The sequence below is a fragment of the Tetrao urogallus genome (assembly GCF_951394365.1).
Source record: "Tetrao urogallus genome assembly, chromosome: 8".
In the NCBI taxonomy this organism is placed as follows: Eukaryota; Metazoa; Chordata; class Aves; order Galliformes; family Phasianidae; genus Tetrao; species Tetrao urogallus.
In genome coordinates this window covers 20,134,878-20,154,531 of record NC_136821.1, presented here as the reverse complement: position 1 = coordinate 20,154,531, position 19,654 = coordinate 20,134,878, and the positions used below count along the sequence as shown (strand labels likewise).

Genomic DNA, 19,654 nt, shown 5'->3' with positions numbered 1-19,654 from the left:
AAATATGATATTGATATTAATGTAGTTTGTGTCATGGTTGTAACTGATCTGACATCATTTGAAATATTTTTCTTGTTATAGGAATTGTTCAGGGAGAGAACAGATGTTCTTTAGGAAAAAAAGGCTGCTGGATATTGAAATACGAAGCTAGGAGTACATGCTAGGTATGAAGGTAGAAGTAAATTCTTGTGTGGTGAATTACTGTGTTTTACCTTACCTATTTTTTTTCTCTGAAATTTTGAAGCAGATGTGAAAATTGCTGTATATGTGGTTATATGCTTTCCAAGGAATGAGAAGGAAATAAATTTTCAGATAAATTTAATGTACCTCAATGTTAAGAAGGTAACAATCTTGTTTGTTATTTTTTATACTTATTTTTTGTAATTGAAGAAACTGCTGCAATATTGCTTTTGTTTTTAATGATTCAGTAAGGTTGAAATGTATCTATTAAACCAGATGGAAATGATCTATGTGAGTCAGTCTCGAACTTTCATTCTCTTCTAAAGTAACATAAACAGTCACTTCCATAGAGGGAAAAAAGTAAGCCAGATGCTAAAATGCTTTCTGCCCCTTCCCCTCCTCCTCCGCCTTTATTTTGTGAACAGAGAGATAACATGGCCACATCAAGCTGTGTTTTGTTTTTTTTTTGTGAGAGGTTGGCATGAGATGTACGGGTCTTCTGAGAATGAATATCCCAAGAGGGCCATAGTAATTGTTAAGCAGACAGTAACCAATTAATTACATTGGTTCACTTTACAGAAAATACTGATCCTGCAAGAAAAAAACCTAAAATCCAAGCCAAACATAACTCCCCATCCATAGAGAAAGACTAAACCTCCAACAGCTATCCCAGCAGTAGTGCTGAGGAGACAGATGAGTGCCTGGTTTTACTGTAACCCTGCTGCCTTCCTTGGTTGCCTCGAGTCTGCTATGGCCTAGCGCTCACAGGGGCTGGCAGGCCTTCCAGCAGAAGCATGGCATTGCCCACCAGGCCCTGAGGCTCACAACCGAGCCACTCACTGCCGCAAAGCCTGTGCTTTTTGTCCCGTCATTTATTGTCCATTGGAGGAAACTGCCAGACACTGAAATCTGTGCACTGTTTGCTTTTCATCATTGCCTCATGCCTCTGTTTTTAAAGTTTTTTTTTTAATGCTTGTTTTATAGCTTATTCTGACCTAAATGGTAGCAAACAGAGCTTCAAATTGCAGGGCCCAACGGACACTTTCAAAAAAATTATTTGGATGATTGCATGTACCATTTGTTTCATTGTAAAGACATGCCAGAAATATTTTCTCATTTTTAGTAGCTAATAGGAACTGCTGGAAAAGCTACGTTTATTCTCTTGCCTCTTGATTGAGGAAGACAAAAGAAGCAGTGGAAATACGCATTGTAAGATTGATTTCCTCCCTTCTTTCTTTCTTTCTTTTTTTTTTTTTTTTTTTTTTAATTCTTAAGGTTAATTATAATGAAGTCCGTGTGCAAATTGGAGCAAACGAAGTCTTTTTCAAGATATATACAATTTCATATTCTGTAGTGGCTTTAATTCTCAACTACAGTAGACATACAGAAAAATAGGAAAAACACTGGCTGTTACAAAGTTTTGTTTGAGCTTTTAAAACTGAGTGATTAGCAGAAATAATGACCCTGTCAGCCTTAATCACATTAAAATGTGGTTAACATCATTTAATTTTTTCCACTTAATATGCGAAAATTTCCAGTAGATTTGCACTGAAGGCCATTGAAATTCCATTAGAACAAGAATAAAAATTTCAGGCATCATTTATTCAGAGAGGGAATAAAGGTCTCGATTGGAAACTGCTGAATCTTTCTATTAGAAGAACTATGAATCACTGCATTGAGGAGTACCTTCAGCTTCTGTAGTACTGGGTATGAGTTGCTTTTGAATGAATGGAGTGCATTTGTAGTGTAGTGCTTTTTTGAAAATTGCAACATACAAGTTCTGCACAGATTTGCTAAAAGCCTTTTCCATAAACAGTTACTGCATGCTATTTTGTAACTGCTGTAGAGCTGGAGAAGGACTTCCGTTTTAGGCATTTTATTTCTGTGAAGTTCTATGCGTCATATTATTTTCATTTTCCCCTATATTCAGCACTAGTGAGGCCGCACCTCGAGTACTGTGTCCAGTTTTGGGCCCCTCACTGCAAGAAAGATATTGAGGCCCTGGAACGTGTTCAAAGGAGGGCAACAAAGCTGGTGAGGGGTCTGGAACACAGGCCATATGAGGAGAGGCTGAAGGAGCTGGGAATGTTCAGCCTGGAGAAGAGGAGGCTCAGGGGAGACCTCATTGCTCTCTATAACTTCCTGAAGGGAGGTTGTAGTGAGCTGGGGGTCGGCCTCTTCTCTCGTGTCATTAGTGATAGGACCAGAGGGAATGGCTTCAAGCTACGGCAGGGGAGATTCAGGCTGGACATTAGGAAGTATTACTTTTCAGAAAGGGTGGTCAGGCACTGGAATGGACTGCCCAGGGAGGTGGTGGAGTCACCGAGCCTGGGGGTGTTCAAGGAAAGACTGGATGTTGTGTTGAGGGACATGGCTTAGTGGGAGCTATTGGGAATAGGTGAATGGTTGGACTGGATGATCTCTTAGGTCTTTTCCAACCTTGGTGATTCTATGATTCTATGATTCTATGATTTAAACAGTATCTTTCTGACTGATGTGTAATGTATGGTTTCTCTGTGGTAAATAGCAAACTAAGGACATGTTGTTTTTAGTCTGCTGCAGTCCTGGCATGTCTCTTTGGGTGTTATACATACGCATGTGCCCATGCAGTGTATAAGAACTGTATGAACCCACTGGAGAAATACCAGCAGCAGCTGCTTCTGAGAGGAACTTCTCTTTCTAGGAACAACGTGATGGTTGTTAACTTTACCATGTTTCAGTCTGCTGTTTTTAGGTTCTTATTTTTTGTCCTTTGCCTATGAAAAGAGAAGACTTCATTGGATAAATGGTGGTTTCAGAAATGCAATAAATTCTGAGCTTTCTTAGACTCTTCTGAAGGACTTCCAGTAAATGTTTCTTTGAAACTGATATCGCTGTATGTATCCGTTAAGTTGTAATGCCTGCTTAGAACCATTTTTGCCTCGTTTAGATTTCCATCTGTGATGACAAGTAAGTAAATTGTATTTTTCCACATATCTTTAAGTAATCGTGTTCTTCATTTGATCAATTGGAAAATGTTGTCCCGTGTTCTCATTAGTGCTATTTAAAAAATTTGTACCTTGCCCAAATTTTGAAATAACTCACTGCAAAGCTGTGATGCAAGTACTGTAGTCGCTTCTGCCTTGTTTACACTCTTTGAGTGGTGCTTGGATCTACACCAACCTATTCATGATCTGAGAGTATTATGACGTAGCTTTGACTTCTCTTGCACTTTTGGAAGAGCAGAGCTCATGGAGTCTAGTTTTTCTTGAGTTTGAGTCTTGTTTCTTTATGACAGTGATTTATACTTGTTCTTTAAAAACGGCACATTGCACTGAGCAGCACGTAGCATTATGTTCATTTGGCTAGCGAGGACTTTGTGTGTGGTATTCAGCCTGCCAGCCTACCCCTGTTGGCCAACTGGCTAGCTCTAGCTAGATCAAATAAGTGGTGGTGGAATTCTTCATGCTGGTTCCTCGTGGAGGCATTAGTTTTTACAAAACCTGTAGGAACTTGATTTGTACAAGACTGAGACCTGTTTGTCCCACTTTTACATTTGTGCATAGCGTTTATGTACTTCTGAATTCATGAAGTGTAGTGCTTCCTTGTAACTATATGGTAATCCCTAAATTACTGTAATCCCTCTGCCTTCAGAACAGGACCAGTTATTGTTGGTAGCTATACAATGTAATAATGACTTTCATAAATTAAGATTTTTTTTACAGTAGCTGATTGTTTCGCACTTAGTACTGAGTGGCTGTTCACAGAACATCACTGCTGTCCTGCTTTGAAAATGTTCTGCTAATTTCCAGCCTACATTTTTTCCGTGGCTAGCTTTTTTCTTTGGAGGATGTGGTACCTTTGTCCTGTAGATTAAGTAGGATCTTACTTAACTGAGGTTTGCCTCCTGTGCCTACGTTGTCAATTCTGTTTCTGTCATTTATGCGAGATTGCGTTTCTCTGATAATCTTTGACCTATTCTGAAAATAGATAATCTTTCTGTGAATTTAGCTGACCACATCCACACATGGTACTCATGGGTGCATGGAGATACAGATATAACGCATCCAGTTAAAAGGAATTGTTTTCAGTAGGATCTGTAGATTACATTTGCCTTTTCTGTGTTGCATTGTTATTGATGACTCAGAGTTGTTCTGAAGAAGACCGAAATATCATGGTCCCCCTACCTTGCTATTCCCAGTTGATTATGATGATAACTTTTCTTGAGGAGTGTTTCTTGCTTGCAGCAAATGTAGTGTGCAACTAGTGTTTGTGTCAAGGTCATAAATGTGGGAATTAAGCAAGATCTATGTAAGTTTGATCCTTAAGAAACTTAATTAGTTTCTTAAGATTCCTTCTTCATTTCTTAGATATCCCTAAAAGCTTATTTGTTCTCAGCATATCCAGTGCATTGCTCTATACAGTCTGTGCATATCCACTTCTACCTCTTTATTGAGTGAATGAGGGGTTTCACATACAGCACCATATCAAATATTTCATACATGTATTTCTCCTGCATAGAAAAGATGTTGTATCAGTGACAATGAATTTATCAGGGCATGCTTTATTTTTTCCTTTAAACCAAATTTCTTGTATTTACTGAGGTTATTTTCTGTGATTGTTTCTTTTTTGATGGTATTATTGTTCAACAAAACTAAGTCTAAAATAGCTTTGTCTGTTAAGTTACAGTTTGGTGGAGAAATGAACTGGCTATAGTGTCCCAGAATAACAGCCCACTAGAATTCTTTAGTGTTCTTCCTTTTAGCTAGGCCTGTTTTTAGCCAAATATTGCTTACTTGGGCTTTTGCCTTTTGAGCAGGCTTTTTCCAAATTTAAATTCTGCGACGTTTCTAAAATAGGAAATAATAATAATCATTTGGTCATTAAAGTAGGAGGGTGCTTTTAATCGATTGCTTAATCTTTTCATGCGTGTCACATGCTAAAAGTGTAGGTGACTGGTATAAATAGTTTAGCTAGTGGTAAGCAAATGGTGTGTCTGTTATTTTAGCCTTCAAATGCATCATCAGGTGAGACATTTTTGTTTGCTGTTTTGGATAGAAAGAGTGTCTGTACAGAAGATAAAAATCAGCTTACGTTGGCTACCGGTGGTATAGATTTTTTCACTTGGCAGCCAACAGCTTTAAGTTAGTGTTTAATGATTACATGCTTATAATAGGCTTTGACTATCATTGTAACTGTAGATGCATTCCTTATAGCATATCCTATGCATACTTGAACTACTTTGAAAAAGTGAAATGATGTGATGTTTAGCTACAGAGAAATGTCAAAAACAATGCATTTGTACGATATGAAAGATTTGCAAGTGCAAACTAGCAATTGATAGCAATATTATAATTAGCTCTTTATACAGCCTGTTTTTTATTCATGAACATTTTCATTTATGTTGACAACTATCATGTATGCCACTGCACATGGAGCCTTTCTCGTAGTCAGAAGAAACGAAACATGAAGTAGCTTGGTTTTGGGCAGATGTTCCTAGCTTTCCTTTGAAAAGTGGTTTCGGGGCCAAGTCACAAAGATTGGAGTAGTTTTTGCACTATAGGTCTTGCTTTTTGATTTTGTTATTGTTAGTGCTAGTATTTGTAAGGGCCAAGCATGCCACACAGAGCTGTAACTTAGAGGTGGAAATTCTTTGAGTCAGACTCCTTTGTTGTTAAGATGACTGGGGCTGTTTGATGTGTTCTGATTCCGTAATCAATAAGAAAATGAAGACAGGTAAAGCAGTGGGTTTATCAGTCAAGTTTCAGTTTTATGTTAGCAAAATAAAGATGTTTTGTATACAACCATTCACAGAATTCTTACAAACATAATTCTATTTGCAGCTGGAAAAATTGTGTCTAAGAGATCCTTTACAGTCTGTCAGATAAAGTGTAACTTCAGACAATGATCCATGTACTTAATCCTGCTTCTGAAAAGTCAAAGTTAGCATTCAACTATGTTTTCATTGAGGATTTTCTTCTCACCGTAGTTGAAATATGTAAACATACCATGTCTGTAGAATTGAATATTTCCGTGGCTGCTTTTCAGCTGATCTCAGCACACTTTGATAATCCCTACCTCATTTAGTGTTTTATTTGAACATGATGTTCTTATGACACTTCAGTATCTGTTGTTGTATTTACTAGGGAGTACTTGGTGGGAAGTGTGTCAGCAGGAGATGACATTGGGACACACCACATAATTTGGTCACCTAAGGTCACCTAGGGTCACGGTTAGTTTGTAGCTGTGAGAAGTTAGAGAAGGAGAGAAAAGATGCCTTAAGGAGAATGTGAGACCTGGCTCCCTAATGTAAGTGCTCTGAATTGCCCTCGAAAGAGTCTCCTGCTTCATTAACTATGTGGGGAGCAGAGTGAGGTTAGGCATGGGTGTCTGAAATTAAGCACTGTGTTATTGGAGCTGCTATAGTGTGAATATTAAACATTCTACTAACTAATTCATTCATTGCTGTACTGAGAGCTTACATGCTGCTTTTTCTCCGGATAAATAAAAAAGTTAATTTCTGATTTATCGAGTAGGGAGAGTGTAGACCTAGTATGTGGTGAAGGCTGTGTGCGTGCAGAAAACAAGGATAAACAGGTTTTAATTATTTTGAATCTAATACTCTAGTTGTGTTATTGTTTGGATCTTGCAGTTTTAATGCTTACTTAGTTTTTGACAACTGGAGAGAGGAAGAGAGCATTCCTGTAATCTGGTATTCTGTGATATGGAGAGGCCCCGCAGTTAAGGAGGTCATAAAGATGAATATTGGAGGTGCAGGGAAGTTCTCTTCATCTCACTTGATCATGTGTGAGCAGGAGAACACATTCCATTAAGAGAAATGGAGAGGAATATTCTGAGGCAGTTTGATTAGATTTTATTTAATTGTTGTTCCACAACTGTGAAAACCAAAAGTAACACATGCTGTAGTCTATATTTATGTTACTGAGTGCAGATTTTTAATTAGCATTAGTGGAGTATATCCCCAATTGATCTTTACGTTTTAGAGTCTTATTTCAAGTGTTAGTATGTATTTATTTTATTACATGGGGGTTTTATGTAGATCATACTTATTTGCTTGAGATTATGGCCTTGTATTTGTATATATGCATGTGTGCACACAGTGTAGAAGAACTGAAGGATATAATAAATTTCAGATGTTGTAGATCATACCTTGCATGTAAAGTTCCTTTTGTTAGGACATCACATGTTCTTTTGACCAAGTATTCTGTTTCTACAGGTCTTCTAACTCCTCTTTGTGGGATTTCATATTTTGAGACTCTGAATATAAATATAAATATAATTCTGATATAAATTCTTCTATCCTTTTCATACAGGACCCTTAAGAATACAGTGTTCCACGTGATGTAAGAATCCCTGTCAAGAGGAAAAGTAAACCTGTCAACAGAATAGGGATCAATTCTGCTGATCTGTAATAGTACTTCAGTCATCACTCTCTTACACATATGTCCTGTGACTGAGATTTTGCTGTAGTTTGGGCATTTTTTTTTTAACTACTGTGTTAGAATTTTTAAGAGAATTGTTAAAAAAAAAAAATCTGTATTTTGGCAACGATAGCAGAAATAATTAGAGCATAGGAATTTCTAAATGCTTGTTTTCACTCCAAAGTGTATTCGCTACAAGTGGAGCCCGTTATGCCTGTAACCGTGAAACATGGTACGCACAATTTGTTCCAGCCTGTGTTGTTGTGCAGTTTCATCAGTAGTTTTGTCTTCACTGTGCTTGATGCTTACTGACAGCAACAGCTATGTCTTTTTTAGGGTTAGGACGGAAATAATTTTCAAAATTGGCAGGCCAAGGAAGAACCACAGACTGTAAGCTTTTCACATGCCAGCAGGTGCTACAGCAGCAGAGTGGTACCGTTCCCGTTATTTTGTAAGTCGTAATTGATTTTGACCATTTTGGGGGCCCATAATATAGATAAAGAGATACTGCTGAAGTTTTGAGCAGTGGATCAGAAAGGCATGTTTTAAAATGAATTTCAAGATCTTTACTCTTCATGAATGGTTCTCCTTACAGATGTTTAAAATAGAGTTACCTTGGTTGACTTTTCATTAGAAAGAGTTTTGTAAGATACTGAAAGTCTCTTCTTACTGGAAGCTTTATTGGCAGCAGAAATCATGCTGGATTTTTTTCTCTTTCTCACTCTGCTCTGCTGTCTTAATATGTTTAAGTTCAGACTTGATTTTAGACATCATCAACTTTTCTGTTATGCAGGCTTTATTTCACCTAGTTAGAAAATATTTTGTCCATTAACTGTTGTCTGTATTCTGTTTACAGGTAATATCATGTTCTGTTATTATTTCTTTCTAGTGCTAGCATCTTGCAAACCCAAACCAACTAAATGATGTCTATGTTGGTTAATCCAAGTCTTGATATAAAATGTGTTCACAGAGTGGTCAGTAGCATAAAGCTGCAAGTGAGATGTTGTGTCCTTGTGTGTTTTTAATGTACCGAAGAACAGTGAATACCTGCAGGTGTACAATGTCTAGAGCAGATGAAATGCTGCACTATACTAGACAACCTGTATCAGGCAATCTGTTAAAAAAATCATATTGTGAGGACACTAATTGCTTTCACAAGAATTTCCAGTTGTATTACCTTGATTTTTTTTTTTCCTGTCAACTAATATTTTCTGCCTTGAAGAATATATTTTGTGATCTCGTATGGGATAATTTTGAGCCAAGACTACTTATACACTAGCATTCTCCAGTAGTAAGCACTGAAATTTCTGTCTGAGTCTGGCTATGTACTTTCGCTCTTACTTGGATGATAGGCTAACTTAAGGCATCCTGTCTTCAGCTGTTCCTGCACCATCCTTCCATTATGTTGATGCAAGCAGTTGTGAAAGATTCTTGGACATGTGGATTGGCCTAACCTGAAAGAAAAGAGGTGGGGGAGTAAATAAGTAAGTTCTCCCACCCTGCTAACATGGCATTCTGCCAGATTGTTTTCACTGATAAATGGCAGTTAGTGCTGGTAGAAGTCCTGCTCTATGTGCAGCTGGTAACAGGAAAACAGGTGTAATGTTTGAATAGATGAGGAATAAGAATCTAAATCTAGATTATAAAACAAACAAAACCAACAGAAACCATGTTTCTTTACAATCTGGGATGTGACCTGAATTGAAATAGTAGATGGAATACTGGTCATCCCATCTACCAAATGACTTTTAGAATTAGAGGGGTAGTAGAATAGCAGCACTGATGAAGATCAAGGCCATGGAAAAACTGGCTTTGACACACATGAGGCAGAGAGCCTGGAATTACTTACGTTTGAAGGGAGAGCATTAAGGAAGGTTATGAAAATATCTGAATAAACGTCAAATGACAGTGCAGGTCAGAAACTTCTTTTCTTGAGATATTATCAGTTGAAATTGAATATTAAGTTAAAAAGTGTGGAATCCGGATCTGGTAAGATGAAATACTTTTTATAACGGTTCTGTCATATGATTTGTGAGATCACAGGATGTGCCTTGAGACCCTGAAAATGTTGCAGAAAAGAATTTTAAGGACTCTTCTACTTCTTGGTTTAAGGCTCGAGGGATGTTGGGGATTAAAGTGCCATCTCATGTGAGATCAGTCCTCCACGTTGGTCTCTGGAGGTTCTTCTGGGCTCAGTGAATGGTATGGAGGCAGGGTACTAAAGGGAATATGGGAAGGCATAAGAGATTAAAGAACTTAAAGCATTCAGTATGCACAGAATAAATGAAGTTTTGACCGTCCTCACTTGAAGGCCTGACAGCATTTTCATAAACAGCATAGGAAATGCTGGCTAAATAGAAACTAATGAAAGTTTAAGTGTGAAAGATTGGTTGGAAGATAATACACAGAGCATAGTTATCAGTGGTTCACTTTCCAAATGGAAGAATATCTCATTATGAGATCTACAGAAGCAGCTGCTGGTTGAATACTGTTATGTATTTCCATTAATGAGATGGATGACGAGCGTTCTTGTTAAATCTGTAGATGACCCCAAACTAGGAGATGTCCAGGTATGCAGAGATCAAAATCAGAATTTAGGAGCATCTCAAGAAATAGAAAAAATCATTAGGTAAAAAAGGACTAGGGTGCTACTTCTGAGGAGAGGAATTTTATGCAGAATAATCAGCTATGCAAATACAGCATGAAGGATAACCTGTCGTGTGGGGTCATACAAAAAGTTAGCAACTGAGCATGTGATAATGTTGCAGTGCTTTCACAAAAATAGCAAATGTACTGGGTTTTATAAGCAGGATAATTGTCTAAAAATGCGAGAGTTAATCCTTTAGGGTCTTTTTATTTTTTAATGCTCATAAGGCCTTATTATTGGGATCTCTGAGAAGTGGACTGGGTCCTCCATGCTTCCACGAATATGTAGACCAACTGGAGAGAGACCAGAAAAAAGCACTGACAATGGTTGGAAGTTTAGAAACTAAGAGTTTCAAAGTTGAAGCGTAATATGTGACCTACAAAGAAAGCTCAAAATAAAGGAAAAAAATAAAAAGAATAAAAGGATGTGAGTATATAAAGACTGCTATAAAGAAATAGGGAATGTGTATTCCCAGCGTATGGTCCTGGTTGAAGTAATGCATTTAAATCATGATAGAGGAGCCTAACTTGCAGACACAGGCTTTTCAGCAATGGGAATGAAGCACTTAACAGATGGCTTTTGAAAAGTTTTTAAAATCTTCAATTTCTCAGAACCGCCAAGACAAAGAACATGTTGGAATTTCTGGTCCTTGTATCCTCACTCCCATCTGCAGATCTTTTTTTCTTTCTTTTTTCCTCCGATCTTCTGTATGTTTTGATGACTTAGTTTGATCTTCAGTATCTCTTTGTCTGCGTTTGTGTCTTTCTTGTGTTATTACCTAGTATTTTATTCTTCCCTGCCACGCTGTTTTGTTTCTACCAATTTCTACTCATAGTTCAGTTGTAGAACAGAAAAGCAATTGTTTCTCCTCCATGAGTTGGATGGGTGTTTTTTTTTGTCTTGCTTGTACAGAAGTGTACTTTGACAAATCACCCTTTTCTTGTTGGGGTCAGTTTTTCAGATCATCTTGTCTTGCAGGTGTCCGCAGAGCTTACATTCCCTCTGCAGCTTCTCTCTTCCATCACCTCTTCTATTTCCATCAGAACTCTGTCTCTGTTCCCAGCTGGATTTCTCATGTGGAACTCAGCTTGCCAAATGTTATTTGATAGCTAATGTATGTTCTGCAACTGTTGTATCTATTTATTTTGTCTGTCTGCAGGCTTTGATTTCTTTTGCCTCAGCTCCCCTTTTTGTTGCTCATTGCTTGCTGGCCTTCCCAGTGACTGTCTTGATCTTTAAACTTTTCCCTATGTTTGTTCTACAGCCTGACTTAATGCCGGCAGATAACTCCAGCGGTCATCCTGATCCTTCTGCCCTTGTAGTCATTGACTTCTTCAGTTTACTTTTTCTTCGTCAAGCTAATGCAGAATTAAAATCTGGAATCCCCTGACATATGATCTCCTTGTCACATATACAGATCCATTGTGGCAAGAAGGCATTTAAGTCTTCACAGCATTTTCCAAATTAGTAGTAGAAAAGCTGATGTGCTTTTGTCCTATGTTACTATGAAAGTGAGCATCTCAATTCCTCTCTGCCATTTTCCCTGGTCAGAGTTCCGAGTTTTGATCCCCTATTTGCAAGTGATCCAGATCTGGCTTTGTTCTTGTGTCAAGTTTTTATACAGCCTTGTTTTTAATTTAGTTTAAGATATTTGTCTTCACCAAAATGTGTGGTGATCTTGCTTCATCTTGGGCTTGTATTGTTTTCCAGAAGGGATATTACGGTCCATTTGTGGTGGACAGAATTAAATTTCAATTCAGGAGCTGCCTGCAGGTGCTGGTGGTACACTCCTCTCTACAGGGCCAGCCGGAGAGAACAGCCAAACGATTTTGGTAGACTAACACTGGTGGTTGCCCAGAATGCTCTGAGACATCCCTGGCTGTCATTGCTGAGTGGAACTAGAAGCCGCCTTTTTTCATTCTGCCGTATGTTTTATTATCAGAATTTGGTTCTGACTCTGCTTGTAACAGCATTTTTATCAACATGGACAGGAAAGAGGATTTTGTTGTTGCTTTTTGTGTGTCTGCTGTTTTCAAGTAGATTTCAGTTTACTTTGTAAAGCAGCATCTTTATCTTGAACACTTTCTTGTTTCTTGAAGTTAAAGTAGTTCCAGCTGTTTATCATGGGCATTGATTCTTCTGCCAGTTTTACTGGATTTCTTTTATTTTTCATGTTGTTAGATTTTAGTGTGTTTTCTTAATTGAGATTTTCTGTTGTCAATAGTCTTCTCTGTCAGCCTGAAATCCAATATCTTTTGTAATTCACTGTCAAATGCAGCATGAAAAAATGGAAAAATACTCCAGGATTTGCTTATCTTAACACAGATCCAAGTAAGTTGCTATTTACTACTGTCCTTTTACAGACATCCTGATACTTCCATGGAAAAATGATTTGCTCAAATCAAATAGACTTTGACATAATTTTTTTTACCAACTTGTTAAGACAGTTTTATTCTGTTTAACACACTGGGTTATCCCTAACTGAAAAACAAAGAGGTGTTATTACTTTAGCGATCATTAGTCAACAATTCAGTTTTGGGGAAAGTTCCATTGAGAGCACGTAACTGTGTTTATATTTGAGTATTTACTTTTTATTTTGGTTTGCTTTGTTTAGGGGAATTCCTGAATACTTTTTAGTAATTCCGTGACATTGAAAGTCAGAAAAGTGAAACCCTCAGGCAGAGAACCTGATTGTCTGCAGAGTACGATGCAGTACGTATTCTTTTAGTGAGGCTGAAGCAGGTCTGATGTCAGTCACTTCAGAGACCTTTAGACCTCGGTGCTCATTTATTGCTAAAATGTACCAGCTCTGCTCCTGCATTATGAAGATCATCTGTCAACACTTTGAGATATTCTCCTTTGTTATTAAGCTTGTGATGCTCTACACTGTCAGGTTTTTTGCCAATTATAGTTAAGGTACAATGGTGTATTCACTGGATCAAAGTCTCACACTGGCGGTAGAGGAATGATTTGTAAGTCTTTATTCATCTGAATTGTACAATAGAATACCTGAGGAATGCAAATAATCCCTCTAAGGACTCAATAGAAAAGCTGTTAAAATGACAGTCTAAGACTATTATTATTCTGAATTGGTGTTTTAGCCAAAGTAATTATTTCTTATCTTGTTGTTCCACAACAGTTCGTAGTTTATTGGTTACGATGACCATATTTACCAAACAGAATTTGGATACAATTTTAGACATCAGTTTTGTGCCTGTTTCAGTTTCTCAACTTAACGTGTTTCATTGTGCCTTTCACTTGGTGCATTATTTAATTAGTCTAAGGGCTGGTGTTAGATACTTTTTGAAGGAAAAAAAAAAAAGAAAGTATGCACAGATGTTAAGTCCTCTTGTGAATAGCAGATACATTCCTAGATACGTTTTCTGCAAAAGGTTGACGTTTATAAGCTGTGAACTTTCGGTATCCTGTTTGTTAGCCCAAATAAATTAGTCAACGACAAACGTTACTTTTAGAAGTGCTGTGAGATGTCACGTATGGTTTCAGAAGTGTGCTTTAATTGTGGTTTTCAATTCGTGTGTCTTGGAAGGTAATAGTGTTTCAGTAACAGTCTTGGGTACCAGACTATATTTTCATTGGATAACTGGAGGGAGAAAGATTAGTATAATGAGGATTGAAAACCACTGATGGGGTATTTACATAAGTAAATGATAGAAGGACCAGCCTTATATAACAAACGTGTGAAAACTGTTGAGTGAACTTTTATATTCTTTGTCCCATCTAAAGCCCTACTCAGTGGGCCGTGCACTTAATCTCATAATAGCTCTGATCCCCTGCTATTTTCTTTGACAAATGTGTGTTGATGAACTTGTGGTTCAGTTCGTTTTTTTCTGAAGTGACATTTGCATTGATTATTTAAAGGTTTGCAGGCCACAGTTTCAAAGCACTTTAGTATAATAGCAGTTAAAACCTTGGTCTAAATCTCAGAGATTAGCGGGACTAAGAAAAGGAACTCAGCAAGCATAAAATCTGTGCTGTATGGTGGGTGCTTTGGGCCTGAAACATCTACGGCACCCAGAGCACTGTGTTTTGTACTTTTTGCCTTAGCGTGCAGGAAGTATTCTCTTGCCTGTTGGCTGTTGTGTTTCCTTCCTGAATGCACAGTTGTCTGCATTCCTACCATTCCCCAGGTTCAGAAGTAGTGCCCTGGAGATGAAGCTGAAGAGTCATCAATCCTTCCAGGTCATTTCCAAATGTCTCCCTTAGATTTAAAGTACATAGCATTTGCAGTTATGAATGCAATGTGAATGTGCTGCAAATATTTGTGATTTTTTTTTTTTTAATTGAGATATTGAACTTTTAAAAAGCAGTACCATGAATCCGTAGCTCTAAATGCATAATTTCATTCAACTAAAAAAAGTATAGTAAACTCTTACTGATGATGCTGCCAGTTGAGAAAACAGAAGGTGAGAAGAAATAGAAAATGTGGTTCTTTATTTAAAAATAATAGTAGTATAATATCTAGAAGCTTTGTCCTGGGGAGATAATAGAAATGTGGGAAAAACTGGTGGCAACATGGCCCTGTATTCATTAGCTATGGCATCCTTCAGGATCAATAACCAGAAAAAAGCAGAGTACTGCTTGCTGTCTAGGAGGTTATAGAATTTTGTTTTCAGTCTGCGAATATCAGCTGCCCTAGCCACTGAGGGGAGATGTTAATGGAAAAAGTAAGTCAGAAGAAAAGCAGAAAACCCCTCAGTTTTACCATGCTTGATGAGGAATGCCTTTGCAAGTCTCTGAAAAATTACGTCTACGAATGCAGTTTTATTCAGTTAGCATTTTAGATTGCAAGTATTTAACCCCAACCAAAAACCCAGTTATTGTCTTGAATTGTGGCTATTTCTTATAGATTAAATGCCAAACAGAAACCAAGAAACAGTGAAATGTTAATGGAGTACACCTGAAGCAATCGCTGCCTGTTAATGCCTTGACCTTGGAAAGCAATACACAAAAAGATGGCATCATAAAACCGTGCAATTCTTATGAATATGTATGTGCTACTTGATAATAATGAATGTGGTACAGCCATGCATGCACTACAAGATAATGTTGTGCCCTTTGTTGTCTACAGGTTGATAAAAATTAAAGAGTGGGTGGACAAGCACGACCCGGGTGCTTTGGTCATTCCTTTTAGTGGGGCCTTGGAACTCAAGTTGCAAGATATGAGTGCTGAGGAGAAACAGAAGTATCTGGAAGAGAACATGACACAAAGGTTAATTAGCATTCATTTTCCCTACACTTTATTATCAACTATTTCCTTGCAGTAATTTAATTGCTTGCGCTGATAGAATAATAAATGACAGAGTAATTACCATTATAAAGAGAGAATCTTCTCCTTTCTTTACCATGAGACAGAGTGAAAAGATTTATTTTAAATTAAGTTTTTAACTGTCATCTGTCATCTCTGTACAGTGTTTTAATTATAACATAGGTATTAGTTATGTATATTTTTGAGAAGGAGCGATCACCAAAACTGTTTCGTCATCCATGGGGAGCAGGAATGGTGGAGATAATTTTGCCGTAATTTTTCTGAAGAACTATAAGAAATTGTTTCAATATTGAATTTCAGTCGAAGAGTTATGCTTTCATGACCAGAAGTCTTGAAAATTGCATGAGACCAAAAGTGCTGCTTGGTAGGGTGATTTCAATTTATCCCGTATTTCTGTATCCTGCCAAATAAACAAATCAAAATACTATGTATATATTGCTGCAGTTTGAAAGAAAAAGAAAAAAGAAAAAGAAAAAATAAATAGTTCTTCTGAAGAGAGCTCAAAGAAAAAGGCTACTCTGATTGTCACAGAGTTTAAAAGTAGATCCAGTGTCATCCAAATATGCAATGTCTTTCAATGTAAATTGATTACTTGAGGCATTTAGCTGTTTCATGTGTATATGTTGAATGAATTGGATTCATTTTTTTTTTCCAGTGCTTTACCAAAGATCATTAAGGCTGGATATGCAGCACTCCAACTAGAATACTTTTTCACCGCAGGCCCAGATGAAGTGCGTGCATGGACCATCAGGGTAAGATTCATACTTATTCATCAGCTATATCCAGTTCCACACTATTGAATTCAGATTGATATCACTGACTTTGAAGTTTGTCATGGTGGCGGTTAGCTAGTCATTACAGATGAGGTTTTTGTCCAGGATAACTTTAATTATTTGTGAGCTGCTGAACAGTGAAAGTGGAGCTGCATTGATTGAGGCAGGTAACAATTGATTCTGCCTATTACATAGTCTGAATTTCTTCATCCTGTAGAATCTGTCTACCCTCCTCCTGTGGTCAGAGATAAGACGTACCAGTATTGTGCTTGCTTAATCTGTGTGACTGGGTTTGTCTGCAGTGAAATTGATGTTGCTTTTCATTTTGTATTCACTAAGTTTGTTTGGGTTGCGGGTGGTTCATTCCTCCTTTGCTTTGCTCGGATTACATTTTCAGCAATAAAAGCAATATAACATCATTATATTCCTCGTGGATACACAGTTGGGCTCAAAAACCTAAAATCAGTGTGCAGTAATTCAGATCTTCTACTGACTCTAATATTTAGACCTACTTTATTTTGGAAGCTTTCTGTGTTTATCCAGGAACTTACACCATGCCTAAAATTATATTACGTATTTTAAATATTGATGTAGAATGATTATAGCCATTGAGATTGACTAATTTATTCCCAGAGGATAGTAAGAGCTGAGCTGTAGTGCTTTGCCTTTGAATGAAAATACAGTGTAATACAAGGATCAGTATTGCAAAATATTTTGAAACACGTGTAGTTATAAACTACCTTAAAAATTACAAAACATCAACTTTTGGACAGATGCAGATCTGTCGTTGAGCCTTTTTGTTGCATCAGTATATTTAGTGCTGTGCAGTGAATTTCAATGCTGCGTGTAATTTCATTTCGAAGGAATTAATTTGTTTTCATTAATCAACATAATTTCCAGGAAATTTATATTTTTAGGTGATACTGCTACAGATGTGTGTATATTTCAGCACGTCGAACTCACGAGTGGTCTTTTAGAAATGTTTTTTAGTCTTTTCATCTGTCTCCTTTTCCGTGCTAACTCGCAGCGAGTGCCCTTGAAATAGCTACTGAAATAACACAGTAGAAGTTCTGTCCTTCTGATTTATGCCGGAGTTTCTAAAAGCACATTCTGAAACTCTGCTGTTTTCAGCAGGAGAAATGCTTGCTCTTTATTAGAAAATTTGAAAGCTGGTTTATCTTAAGACTGATTGTAAGTGTCTTTGATTTAATGTGCGAAGATATTTAGTCAGGTAAGCATCAGTGAGTAGCCATATTAACCCAATACATCTTTTATTGTAAAAACTGTGCTTTACAGTGTCAGACTCCTTAGCACTTTAACATGCTTTATTAAGCAGCCTTTAGGTCACCATTATTTCTCAAATTTCTTGCCATGGTTGTATGTGCACAGAATGCATGTCCTGGTAATTTAAAGCATACAGCTATAATGCATTCTGCTTTATTGCAAAAGCTTAAATTACCTTATAATAGTTGCTATGATTTTTTTTTTTTTAATTTAATTATTTTTAAGTGGTGTAATTGTTGACATTTTGGTAAGAATATATTTTTTCCTAGATTTACTAAAATGATTCTGAAAAAAAATATATCAGCAAGTATATAAAGTATATAAAGCTTGAGATTCATACATTGTTTCTGATCTCAAATGCGGCTTGCCAAGGAATGTTACCATGTAGCTGCTGAAATTATTTGAATGTAGCTAAAAGTCTTGAATCTCTCAGATTTTAAAGTTATTTTTAAACAAGACCTTTACTTTCCTGGTTTTCTATGTGAAGAGCCAGGGATCGAAGTGACTCCCACAACAGAACACAGTCATACCTTCTAAGATCAATACTGCTGTTTATGCCTATTGGGAAAAAACAAAGCTGCCCTTCTGTTAATGTCAGTTGGTTTATCTGTGGCGAAGGCATTTATCTGTGTGTCCCAACTTGGAGAAACACCCAGCTGTATGTCTGAAATTCTAACTGATAGGAAACAAAGTTTCAACAGATCCTGAAAGCGTATCTAAAAAGAAGAAACCTCTCTTCTGCAATCAATCTTCTTAAATGCAATTAATTTTCTTCTGGTCTTTCCTTGACAGAAAGGGACGAAGGCACCTCAGGCTGCAGGGAAGATTCATACGGATTTCGAAAAGGGATTCATTATGGCTGAGGTAATGAAATATGAAGATTTTAAAGAAGGAGGCTCAGAAGCCGCTGTCAAGGTGAGCTCCCCATTCTTTTTCTTCTCATTTCCTCCTTTTTTCCATTTCATGTGTTTTTTTCACTGGGAAGGCATTCTTGAAGCTAGGTGTATATAACAGTCACAGCGACAGAGCAAAATTCCACTGTCGACTTAGGAAACAGGAAAGATGCACCAACTTGCTGGACAGGAGTGCAACAGTTCCAGTATCCAAGACAGTTTATGTACTAAATATCAATACTGGCACCAAATGTTGTGCTGTTTTCTTGGTTTATAGGTTAGCATTCAGATGTTCATAACCTTTAAAACGAATGTGCTTTGGAAAAATGAAATTTTTACAATGATCTAGCAGACTTTCCAATCACCTTTAAAACAAAGACAAAAAATGCAGAAAATGTATCTTCCAATAATGTGTCATCCTTTTTGAGTTTGCTGTGAAGGTATCACAAATGCCAAATGCAAATATTTAAGAAAATATTTCATAATTATTTTTTTTTAGGAGTGGTGGACTCCACTTGTAGGCTGTGATAGGCACAATAAGATCTTGGAATTTACCATTTTGGTATTAAGTTCAATTGCTCTTTGATGTCATACTCAAAAGTGTTACGCCTTGCGCAGTTTGGGTACCAGTAGTAATTAGCTGACCCTCTAAAATGTATTACATGAAGTGAAATTTTCTAGCAACTATCTACTGAATGGACAGCAAATGTTTTTAATGAGAAACTTTTCACGAGCTCATGCTTTTTTGTAGTTATACTTCTGTTGAATTTTATCTGCTTTCTCAACACTAGAGGGCAGAGACTGATTGGGTGCCCAAAGTTATGCCCTTCTGGCTGACAAATTATATCTGATCCAAAGTTATTAAATACAAAATTACCTTGTACATGGCAAATAAATGTCATAAGAAGAACTGTTCTTCTGTGTTGCTGTTGCATTATTTCCACCTTCTTCAACCAGAGGAACTTCCCTTTATTTCATACGCATTTAAATTCTCATTTGGCTTTTTTGATGTTTTAGTAGGATTTCTATTTTATAAAATCTTACAAAATCGCTATTATAGAGAATATATATTTTTTAATCCACCTCAGTATTTGAAGGTTCCCGAGCACTGTAACGTGTTAAAGAATTTAAAAGGGTCGGCTTTATTGTTTGCTATTTGATACCTTGAA

General features: G+C 37.1%; 1 protein-coding gene across 2 annotated transcripts in view; it reads left to right on the top strand.

Annotated features, from left to right (window-relative positions):
- Window positions 1-19,654, top strand: part of OLA1 (Obg like ATPase 1) — a gene marked incomplete at its 5' end in the record, with an annotated part of 85,518 nt that overhangs the window by 62,730 nt on the left and 3,134 nt on the right. The window contains 3 exons of one of the 2 annotated variants that reach the window (XM_079539361.1): window positions 15,401-15,478; window positions 16,191-16,287; window positions 18,385-18,507. In XM_079539361.1, coding sequence (XP_079395487.1) covers window positions 15,401-15,478; window positions 16,191-16,287; window positions 18,385-18,507 — 298 coding nt within the window. Of the gene's footprint in view, window positions 1-15,337; window positions 15,479-16,190; window positions 16,288-18,384; window positions 18,508-19,654 lie in introns of both variants that reach the window. The other variant, XM_079539360.1, reaches the window with a different exon arrangement.